We start from the raw sequence: 12205 nt of genomic DNA on the forward strand, positions 1-12205 counted from the left end.
GTGCTAACTGATATTTTCATACCATACACTGACCTATTTTTTTTCTCTGTGGTCACAGGATATGGACCCACTTGTACAGGTCTCTCTGGTGCCTCATTCTATCCTATCACATTCCAGTTGTCTATGGCCAAGACCTACGTTGTCAACTGAGTTTCTCTAACCTCTCTGGAATATTTGAGAATGGAGATATCTTAATAGGAGCAATTATCCCCTTCCATACAGACAGGGTGCCCCCAAAGCTAACATTCATGGATGTCCCTCCACTGGACACTTGTATCACGTAAGATGTCTTTACCTCTTACATGGTAAAATATCTGATATTAGTGCACAGTTTATACTTAGTCTGTTTCTCATTCTGCAGGTTTTTCTTAGAAAGCTTCCAGCAGTATCAGGCTGTGAGATTTGCTTTAGAGGAAATTAATAGTAATCCTGATATTCTCCCTAATATCACCTTGGGCTACCATGCAATAGACTCATGCTCTGTCCTAAGCAAAGAGTTGGAGGGAACGTTGTGGATGGTCACTGGCCAGAATCGAGCAATCCCCAATTACTATTGTCGAGAAAACCCACCACTTGCTGCAGTCCTTGGTCATTCGATGTCCACTTACTCGATCCTCATGGCCCATGTGTTGGGAATATATCGATATCCCCAGGTATTGTAAAAAATGTTGTGAGCTCTCCGTGGTGCTGATGTACAATAATGTTAGTTTAATTTCTTAGATGCTTTTGAGTTTTTGTAAATAATTTTGGCATCACATTCAGTCAAAACTTGTGTTATGTACTATTTGCCCTATATAATGTTACACTCTCTGAGATTATTTTACGATTTCTCATATATTATACTGTATTTACAGATCAGTCATTTCTCCACCAGTGCCCTACTAAGTGACCGGACTCAGTTCCCATCCTTCTTTAGGACGGTGCCCAGTGATGCTTTCCAGTCAAAGGGCCTTGCTCAGCTGGTGTTGCATTTTGGATGGACCTGGGTGGGTTTGGTAGGTGTAGGAAATGAATACGGACAACAAGGAACTCAAGTCATCAAGCAGGAGATTCTCAGGGCTGGAGCCTGTGTTGCCTTCACAGAATTCCTACTGCTTGATCGTGATGATAGAAATGCCCAACACATCACTAGAATAATTAAAGAATCAACTGCTAAGGCTGTGCTTCTGTTTTCCACCGATGTATATCTGGTTCAACTTTTTGACGAGATGCTAAAACAGAATATTCATGGCAAGATTTTTGTGGCCAGTGAAGCTTGGTCCATCTCTACCGTTCTGTTAGCTCACAAATATTCCTCTCTACTCTCAGGTTCAATTGGGTTTGCTTTCCACAGCTCAACCATACCTGGATTTAAAGATTATCTTGGTAGTGTGAATCCTTTCAGTGAAGTAGCACATACTGTGAGGAAAATATTTTGGGAGGAAACATTTGGATGCAAGTTTATTGACCAGTCGGGCTCTTACGACAATGACACAATCCAGTGTACCGGAAAGGAGGACCTAAAGAGTGTGGATAATGTCTATACAGATGTCTCCAGTTTAAGAAGTTCTTATAATATCTACATGTCAATTCAGGTCATAGCTAAATCTTTACATGATCTTCATATGTGCGAGGAAGGTAGAGGGCCATTTAAAAATGGAGGCTGCGCTGATGTTCATAAGTTCAAACCATGGCAGGTAGGAGTTTTTTATAAACTTTCGATTACACAATAAAAGCATATTCTAAATCGAAATGGAGACATTGAGGGGTAAATTTACTAAGCTCCATGTTTGCCCCATGTCTGTCCGTTTTTAAACACGGGTCGGGAGTTATTTTTAAAAAATATATTTTTGAATTTACCAAGCTCCCGTGTTTGTAAGGATCATTTTTTCCGATGTTGTATGTGATGGTTCCTATCCGTGTTTAATCCCCGTCTCCCCTGCCTGTTTCCCTCCCAAACAAGCAGCCTGAAGATATCAGTGAAATACATGCAAGCTGCTTGTGTATGTATTAGTTAATAAATGGTTATTTTTTTTATTGAAAATTATGTGCTTCCGCCCAAAGCATAACCAACCCCAAGCTACTGAGTCCTGGTTCTAAAAGTACGGGGGAAAAAATGTGTAGGGTTCCCCCGTATTTTAGGAACCAGCACTGGGCTCCCTGAGCCAGTCCTGGTTTTAAAAATAGGGAGAAAAAAATTGCATGTGGTTCCCCCTATTCTTAAAACCAGCACCGGACTCAAATCTAGCCAGGGGTGTAATGCCACAGCCAGGGGACCCTTTCACCGGGCCTCCCCACTCTGTCCCCTTCTCCAGTAATCTCCATGGGTCTTGTAAAAACAAAAAAAAGCTTTTTCCGAGCCATCAGACATGTTAACACATGCATCTCTACCCTGGTCAATGATAGATACTACGTGGTTTCTGTAATTAGCCGGTCCCACCAGCCAATTAGAGTCCACTCTACAGTTAGTGGTAGCTGGTTGGAGTTGACCCTCGTGGTTGTTTATTGATGCCAGGAGGTAGGTGAGAATTGGATTTTTATTCACAGGTAAACCATTGGAATTCTACTTGGAGAAGTGGACCGAACATCTGGCAGAAGGTAAGTATGTGTGAGCGTGTTATGTATGTAAAAATTTTATAATTTCTACAGTGTGTGTACTGTATTTGTTTACTATTGTTTTACAGTGGGGGTATGGGTGCTGGCCGCCTGCTGGCACTTGTAATTCTACAAGTGCCAAAAAGCAAGAACACTGGCAACTGTAGTTCCACTGTAAATCAATAGTACCAATCTATATTTCACACCATTACCCCTGCACCCACCGTCCAGGGGTGCAGGGAAAAGCTGTGGGCTTTAGCGTAAGCCTGGGGTGCTCAGGAGAGGGGGGAACCCTTTATTTGGGGGGTCCCCACCTCCACTAAGATCACCGGCTTGTGCTGACTACCTTGGGGTTTTAATGCTTTGGCCGGGGAGACCCAGTGAAAGGCTCCCCTGGCTGTGGTATTACACCACAGCTAGATTTGAGTCCAGTGCTGGTTTTAAAATTAAGGGAAACCCCATGCCATTTTCTCCCCTATTTTGAATACCGGGACTAGCTCTGGGAGCCCAGTGTTGGTTCCTAAACTACGGGGGAACCCTGAAAGTTTTTTCCCACGTGTCTTTAGAGCCAGAACTAGCTCAGGAGTCAGGGGCTGGTTATGCTTTGGGGGGGGGGGGGAGGGAACCACGTAATTTTTTTTTTTTAATTAACCATTTATTTAACAATAAAAGGCAGAAACATATATGGATCACACTGATCTGTGTATGTTTCAGCTGCTAGACACGCTGCTCAGGCGGAGGTCTATTTGTAAGTACTATTTTTACACCGTGTTTGGTTTTAATACACCTGTGATTATAATCACGATTTTTGGTAAATTCCTGTGTTGTATTCCTGTCTATGGAAAGTAATGCCCTGTTCAGACGATGGTGTATTCATTTCTACTTGTATTTTTGGGTGCATTTTAACTTCAAATTCAGCCATGATCAACTCTAAAGATACAGAAAATACCCCTATTTTTTTTCATAGTAGATTCCTGTGTTTGGAAAAATGGCATTTACCCCTGTGATTGTAATCCCATACCAACACGATTCTTAGTAAAGTTACCCCTGAGAAATTAAAGTCAACATATTTTTCATGTAGTGAGTTTTTTAATCAGTATTTTCCCAGGTTAAAAACACATTTATCCAATAAATGCTTCAATTTTTTTTTTCCAAAAAAATATACTTAATAATTTCTCTTAGCAGTAATAGATTTTCTTTAGGTTCAACTTTTACTTATTCCTCACAAAATTCTTCTTTATTAAAGTCCCATTTAAAAAAAAAGGTGAAATGAGCAAGGAGTTATTGGGGCTGTGTTTAGTACATTGATCATTTTATATATACTGCTGCACTGACATGGTACTGTAAATGTAAAAATGTTTGTGGGGCAATTGCACGCTTTACAGCTAACTGAAAAGCTATTGGGGATACCATACTTACGCATTTGGGAGCAGTAGAAGGCTCGGTATGCAATCGGGAAGCCGGCGGACCTAATCCCGACACCCGGCTTCCCAACTCTCATATCCCGGCAAGGGTCTAAAGACAGGCATCGATATGCCGATGCCTGTCATTAGACATACGCCAGGAGACCGACGCCCAGCATCCCAATCGATGGGGGGTGGTGGGTTAGGTTTAGGGTTCCCGGGGGGGAAAGAGGGTTAGGCACCCACCCGGGAGGTTAGGTTTAGGCTAGAGGAAGGGGGGTTAGGGTTAGGCACCCCCTGGGGGAGATTAGGGTTAGGTACTGGGGGGAGGTTAGGGATAGGCACCCCTAAGGGAGGATTAGGAGGTAGAATTAGGTTAGCTAATACTTACCTGAGGACGATCGGGATTTCCACTGCTGCCGAGATGCTGGTGTCGGGATTCCATTCGCCGGACATGCGTCCTGCGGTAAATCATACCGGTTCCGAAGGCTCAATGCTGTCCTAACATGCCTCCAGCAAACTACACTTGCCCAGCCTCTCACATCGGGAGAGAAAACTGCTGACACCGTCTTGGTTTTGCGAGTCCATGTACCTGTACAAACACAGTCAATCGGGCAGCAATGGGAAAAGCATTTATTCTATGTATCCACATATATTGCAGATGATTCAATGTTCTGTTGTTCAGGAATTGTTTTCCAAATCTTGTCAGTAGACTCTCTTTCTATACATGTTTCAGCAAATCATTTTCTCTTCTTTCCAATAAAATCTATATCTTAATATAAATATGGATTACCCAGGCCTAATACCAATATTCTTAGATTCATTCCACTGCGTCATAGCCTCCTGGCCACAATAACTGCTGTAATCCACTCAAGGGACTATTTAAGAGGGCATTTCTAATTTTCCCTCCACAGCTGACGCATTACATACAGAATGTCCATGTGAAATTGAGCAATGGAAAAGAGGTCTTCTTTGATAGGAATGGAGATGTCCCTGCAGTGTATGATATTGTTAACTGGCAGCTTGGAACTGACGGGAACATGGTCCATGTTAAGGTGGGAAGCTATGATACAGCAGCCACCGAGAGCAACATCTTTACTATAAATAGCAGTGCCATAATATGGCCTTCAGGAAATAACCAGGTACAGTATACCATATTAAAGATTCAACACTTCCCTTTGTGCCAAGGTCTTACTGTTTGTTTTTCCTCTTTTAAAGGTTCCATTATCCATTTGCAGTCAGAGTTGTCCTTTGGGTTTCAGAAGAGTTGTTAGACGTGGAGAACCTGCCTGTTGCTACCTGTGTGTTCCATGCTCCCAAGGTGAAATCTCCAATCAAACAAGTGAGTAGATCCAAATTCCACAATACACTGTTATTGGGATTCACATTATTACCACCACTGTTATTATGCAGAATTCATAAAGCAAATGCATTTGCTGAAAGATTAATATGAGATGTGCAGATATTACACACAGGTAGAAATGGGACCAAATCCAGGGGTTAAGTTGAGATGGGTCTGTTGTGATAAAGTTTTTAAAACTGTCAGGGTGGTCGAAAACTGGTGGTCATTTGTGTGAGGGACTTAGTAGGCAGAAAACCAATAAGGCTGGAAAAGATAAACATAGAGAAGGTGTGCTATGGTTTTCTGGATGTTTATCAAGAGAATGTAGGTTTGTTTGAAATTTTAGAGGGTTGGTAATTGATTCAGATATGTAACCAATAAAATTTGGGTCATATTATGAAATGCACCAGTCACCCTCTACAGTACAAGAGTTCTGATTTGTCTTTATGGCATGGCTGGGCTGTTTGTGTTTTCTCCTAAGGGAACAACAGTGGAGCCAATTTAAGAGTGATCTCTTATTCAGGCAATTATATCAGTGCTGGTATGTCTATATTTGGCAGTTTTCCATATGAGCCTTTTTTTGGAAGAGGATATAGGATAGAGGACAATGTGAACTTGGTGGAAAATAATGTATGGTCAAATGATGGAAATGAGAGTTATAGAAGTAGAAAGGAGATGAGAGAATAAAATGTCAAAATTGGAGAGTGAGATCAAACAAGGAAAGTGAGAGAACTTGGAGGAAATAGAGGATATGGGATTTCTAATATAAATGGTAAAGTTGCTAAAAATATAGAAAGAGTACCAGAAGAAAGGAAGTATGGAAGCTATGCAAAAAAACAAGCAAATGTCAATGAAGAATGATGTATTGCCCAAAGGCAAGTGGAATACACTAGTGATAGAGAGATGGTTAGGTTTAGGGTTAGGGGTTAGGATTAGGCACTAGGTGGAGGGTTACAGTTAGACACTAGGGTGAGGGTTAGGCTGCGGGGGGAGGGTTAGGGGGTTAGGATTAGGTACTAAGGGGTGGGTTAGGGTTAGGCTGTGGGGGCATTACGGTTAGGCACTAGGGTGAGGGTTAGGCTGCAGGAGGAGGGTTAGGCTTAGGCTACACAATAGCATGATATATTGGGGGCAATGCATTGGTATGGTAAGAAGTGATGGTGGAGATGATAAAGCATTTCAATGTTTATAATGGTTGACGCTCTCTTTTGTAGACTCAGATGATTGTCTGAAGTGTCCATGGAACATGTGGCCAAATCCTCAGAAAGACAGATGCATACCAAAGACGACAGAATTCCTCTCCTATGAAGACTTATTGGGAGCCACGTTGGCGTCTGCCAGTGTAATCTCTGCCATCATCCCAGTTTCTATTCTGTTGCTTTTCTTTAGTAAGAAAAACACTCCCATCGTGCGCGCTAACAACTTTAACATGAGTTGCCTTCTGCTGGTGTCTCTTTCTCTGTGCTTCCTATGCTCCTTAGGATTTATTGGTTATCCACAGCCCGAGAAGTGCCTTGTGAGACAGGCTGCCTTTGGCATGGTCTTTGCCCTGTGTGTTTCCTGCATTTTGGCTAAAACTATTATGGTGGTTTTTGCTTTCATGGCCACCAAGCCAGGCAGCAGTTTGAGGAAATGGACAAGTCCTCAAGTGTCCTACATGATAGTATCTTTCTGTTCTCTCATACAGTCCATCTTATGCATATTGTGGATTTCTTTTGCTCCCCCATATCCAGTAAACAATATTCAAACACAGCCAGGAGTCATTATAGTTGAGTGTAACGAGAACTCACCAACTGCTTTCTGGTCCATGCTTGGGTATCTTAGTTTCCTAGCAACCATCAGTTTTATTGTTGCCTTTCTGGCTCGGAGACTCCCTGACAGCTTCAATGAGGCCCAATTCATCACTTTCAGCATGTTGGCCTTCCTCAGTGTCTGGGTCTCCTTTATCCCAGCCTCCCTCAGTGCTCGTGGAAAATACACGGTGGCCATGGAAATATTTGCTATCCTGGCATCCAGCTGGGCTCTGGTGATCTGTATGTTTCTTCCTAAATGTTTCATCATCGTGTTCAGACCTGACATGAACTCCAGGGACTATCTCAAAATGGGGAAAATCTCATCTCGGACATAGGAGGATCACAATCCTAGATGACGTTTAAATTTGCATATGAATTGGAAATTATAGATTCATTCTATTCAAATACATTTTGCTACTACATATCCTTTTCCCCTAATAAAAATCCATTTCTAATTTATTTTTTGTTTTGTTTTTTCGTTATTTTAAGAATAAAATGATTAAAAATCAACTACATTTACAAATGCTTTTTTCATGGCTTTTGAAGTCATGATCATCATAATGTACACTTTACTGATGTGTCCTCATTTAGCTAGCCTTTGTACAGCTTTGAGTGATATGCTAAACATCACACAAAGCTGTATAAAGGATAATTAAATGATAGTGATATGGTGTCACAGGATAGTGTATTATAGAGGTCTATAGAAAACTAGCTGCTGACACCTTATCATGAATTGTGATATCTTATTATAATTATAAGATGTTTTTATTTTCATTAGCATATCATAACTAGGGTTGTCATTGTGCAGGATTCCTCTGGGCAGCCTAGGAATAAGCAGACCTGTTTGGGGTGTGGATCTGGTGATGTCACTGTCATGGCATCACCAGTCAGCTCTCTCTGCTGCTACAGCCTGCCCACATGGCCTGCAAAGACTCAGTGTACTACATACAATGGCTACAGAGCTATATGGAGCCTACACTGAGGCATGTGAGGAGCAGACATGATACTGCAAACCCTCTCACTGATAATGACCTAACTGAGCTGCCATTGTGAGGAAAGAAAGGATGATGTTGGAGAGCATGGGATGGGGGATGAGTGTACTAGTAGGATGATGGAGGAAAGGATGTGGCTGGAGTGTGAAGAAAGATGGGTGATGAAGGAGAGGATGTGGATGTTTTGTGAGGGAAGGAGGACAGTTGAAGGAGAGGATGGGGTTGGAGTGTGAAGGAACAAGGAGAGTGATGGAGGAGAGTATAGAGCCAGGATGTGAGGGAATGAGGGTGACGAAGGAAAGAATTTGGCCAGAGTATGACCAGAGGAGCAGGATGATAGTGGAAAGGATGGGGTGCAGGGTGTGAGAGAAGAGAATAACCAGGAACTGCAACCATTTTGCAGATCATAGGGGGCAGACATGAAGGCATGTGAGGAGTAGTTGTGACACTAAAGACCACTTACTGATAATGACACTGACTGAGCTGAGAAAAGAATGTGAAGGAGGAGAGGATGCGCTGGGGTGTGGTGGTAGGAGGAGGGTGATGGAGAAGAGGGACTGAATTTTGAGAGAAGGAGGGTGTATGGAGGAAAGGATGTAGCCAGAGTGTGAAGGAAGAAGAGTGATGGAAAAAGAGGATTTTGCAGAGGTGTGAGGGAAGGAAGAGAATGGGGCCAATGTGTGAGGGAAGAAGGATAATAATGGAGGAGAGGAAGTGGCTTGGGTATAAGGGAATGAGGATGGTGGAGGAGAGGATGGGGTTGGGGATGTAAGGGAAGGATGGTGAATGAGAGGATGGGGCTGGGGTGTGAGAGAAGGAGGGTAATGGAGGAGAGGATGTGGCTTGGGTGTGAGGGAAGAAGGGTGATGGAGGAGAGGAAGGTGCTGTTGTGTGTGGAAAGGAAGATGATGACAGTGATGATATGGTCTGGGTGTAAGGAAGGAGGGTGATGGAGGAGATGATATGGTCTGGGTGTAAGGGAAGGATGGTGATGGAGGAGATGATATGGTCTGGGTGTAAGGGAAGGAGGGTGATGGAGGAGATGATATGGTCTGGGTGTAAGGGAAGGAGGGTGATGGAGGAGATGATATGGTCTGGGTGTAAGGGAAGGAGGGTGATGGAGGAGATGATATGGTCTTGGTGTAAGGGAAGGAGGGTGATGGAGAAGATGATATGGTCTGGGTGTAAGGGAAGGATGGTGATGGAGGAGATGATATGGTCTGGGTGTAAGGGAAGGAGGATGATGGAGGAGATGATATGGTCTGGGTGTAAGGGAAGGAGGGTGATGGAGGAGATGATATGGTCTGGGTGTAAGGGAAGGAGGGTGATGGAGGAGATGATATGGTCTTGGTGTAAGGGAAGGAGGGTGATGGAGAAGATGATATGGTCTGGGTGTAAGGGAAGGATGGTGATGGAGGAGATTATATGGTCTCGGTGTAAGGAAAGGATGGTGATATAGGAGTGGATGGGGCTGGGGTGTGAGGGAAAGAAGATGATGGGTAGCCTTCCAGAGGGGACCAGAGAAACATCAGCAAAGTGTGCAGTAAATGACCTACCTGTGAAATATTAGTAAGAAGAGAGTCTCCATAGATATTGCAATGCACATTGCTCTAACTAGTGTCAATTTTGGCTCTGACAATAATCTTGTTGAGTACCTTCACTATGTATAACACACACCAGTCTGTCTCTTAATGCCTAAGAGTCCAGTTCTGAAGTGAGAGTGTTCAGGTAGACACCCTAACACTGCAATGTATCCTGTACACCCTAACACTGCAATGTATCCTGTACACCCTAACACTGCAATGTCCCCTGCACACCCTAACACTGCAATGTGTCCTGTACACCCTAACACTGCAATGTCCCCTGCACACCCTAACACTGCAATGTACCCTGTACACCCTAACACTGCAATGTGTCCTGTACACCCTAACACTGCAATGTCCCCTGCACACCCTAACACTGCAATGTGTCCTGCACACCCTAAGACTTCAATGTGTCCTGAGTCATTCTGCTCTGACTAAAGATATTGGGTTCATATGATTCTGCTAGATTTCAGCAATGCCTTTATACTGTATGATTTCCTTGTCAACTTAATAGGTGAAATCAGACTGTATGTTAAGCTGTATGTCTTTGTCCCCATTACACTGAGCAGAAATGAAACCTTATTTTCACCTTCACAATAAATTCCCACTATTTCATTGTAAGTGGCCATTTCCTATAATGCAATATCAAAAACTGCTATCGTACTAATATACTGTAACATAGCTTTTCACTTTTTAACTGTGCTATGCCATCTTATTGGACTGATCTTTGGACAAGGTGTATACTTCCAGTGGGAGAAGCAATATAGTACCACAAACATTACAGCTACAATTTTTCCTTAATTCATACAAAACATAATCATTCCATATAGTAGAGATGAGTGGGTTCGGAAACTGACCCCCATTCCCCCCTCTGAACTTACCTGGACTAAGGAGATTCGAGCTGCTGCTTAGATCTACGTGCCATTTTTGGATCCAAATTAGGCGCAACATCATCTTCCTAGTTAGTTAGCTTAGCTTAGTTAGCCTAGTGACAATGACAGTGAGAGTGAGAGTCAGATTTAGTGACTCGGGGCCTGATTCAGACCCGGTCGCAAGCGCTGTGCGCTCGCAACCGGTTCGATGGTGGGCCAGTGCGCATGCGCACGACGGAGCCGGCTCTGTCGTGCACATGCGCAAGACCCGGATAGCGACGGGCAAGCCGTCACTCCGGGTCTCGCACCAAAGGGGACGTGCTGTCGATGTTGAGTGACAGCACGCCCCCTTTGGTGGGCGGGCCGGGAGAGTTGCTGCCCAAATGGAGGCGTTCCCATGTGTTAGAGCCGAAATCTCTCTGGGTCTTGACCATCGCGACCATCTTCCTGGCCGCTCGCTATAGCTGTGGGTGGTCACCCGCTATGCGAGCGGCAGGGAGGCCGCACAAAAAAAAAAACGCCCAGATTCAGAGCGAGCGCTCTGTCAGAGCGTCCGGCTCTGAATCAGGGCCTCTGTTCTTAATTGACAGTGCCACCTACAGTATCAACCCCTAGGTAATACTGGCCGAGCTAGTTTTGTGGATAAGCAGTTAGCAAATCATTGTTTTTTTTTTTTATAGTGCAGGAACCTAATTTAATATAACAATTAATATTGTTATGTGTGGCTTAAAAATAGATATATTTTTATTTGGTACTGTAACTTCAGGCCATGATACTGTGTCTGATATATCAGTCGGTAGAGGTTAGAAGGTCCAAAGCCACCACGCAGTGTGTCGCAGTCGGTGGGCACTTTAAAAAAAAATGGATATTGTTATGTTTGCGATAAACAAATTCAGACCATGATACTGTGTCTGGGAGTTATATAGCAGTCAGTAGCAGTCAATCGGTCAAGGGCCACCGTGCAGTGTGTCGCAGTCGGTGGGCACGTTATCCCCCGCAACCAAGCCCCGGAGTGCTTCACATTCCACGGCTTAGTGCATATGAGAAATGCTGTCATTTTAGGGGTTTGACCACATTGCTCAGATTGCTGCATCCCACCCAATATCTTTGGTGTTTAGTTGATACAAGTATTGTGGATTTTGGATACGGGACACTGATCTAACAAGTGATACATATTGCGTAAAAGATCTCGACTTTAAAATATATCCATGAGAGCCTCAATTAAAACAAATATATAATTATTTTTTCATATTGATAATGTGTTACAGTGTGTAGCAGGTAAGTTCAGATGACCAATGGGAGACTGAGATGATGCAAACAAGTAAGCTTTTTAATCCAGGCTTGAAAAGGCAGAGCCAGTGCAATGGCTTCTTACATAAGGCAAACACAGTTCAGTAACAATAAATCAGCTTACATGAGACAGCAGTTCAAATGAGCAGAGTATTCCCATCATAGCACAGTCATGGTTCAGATTGTCCAGCATAGAGAGAGCTGCTGAAGGTGTAACCTCTCCCTCACATTTCCCCTGACTAACTAAAAACTTACCAGGTTTTTATACCTTAGCTGGTCTTAATTGAGGTAAGGGTGTGGTTCCTCACTGGCTACAGGGAGGTTAACCCTTTCCTCAGACCCACTCTGTCACATAC

At 43.4% G+C, this 12205-nt stretch overlaps 1 protein-coding gene across 1 annotated transcript; it reads left to right on the plus strand.

Moving 5' to 3' along the window:
• The first annotated feature begins 226 nt into the window (after positions 1-226).
• On the plus strand, positions 227-7539 carry LOC148505902 (extracellular calcium-sensing receptor-like). The gene is made up of 6 exons (XM_088447620.1): positions 227-280; positions 362-653; positions 855-1676; positions 4892-5119; positions 5196-5319; positions 6534-7539. Exons 1-6 carry the CDS (start codon positions 249-251, stop codon positions 7445-7447), a joined length of 2412 nt encoding a protein of 803 aa, XP_088303746.1. The 5' UTR covers positions 227-248; the 3' UTR covers positions 7448-7539.
• The last annotated feature ends 4666 nt before the right edge of the window (positions 7540-12205 follow it).

This window comes from Taudactylus pleione, unplaced genomic scaffold (assembly GCF_031769625.1).
Source record: "Taudactylus pleione unplaced genomic scaffold, aTauple2 ptg000435l, whole genome shotgun sequence".
NCBI lineage: Eukaryota > Metazoa > Chordata > Amphibia > Anura > Myobatrachidae > Taudactylus > Taudactylus pleione.

Bases quoted from the DNA above. Each gene is read 5' to 3' on its own strand.
- LOC148505902 (XM_088447620.1), top strand. From the start codon at position 249: ATGGATGTCCCTCCACTGGACACTTGTATCAC. The intron at 1,677-4,891 runs GTAGGAGTTTTT...TTCCCTCCACAG, and splicing joins ATAAGTTCAAACCATGGCAG to CTGACGCATTACATACAGAA. The intron at 5,120-5,195 runs GTACAGTATACC...CCTCTTTTAAAG, and splicing joins GGCCTTCAGGAAATAACCAG to GTTCCATTATCCATTTGCAG.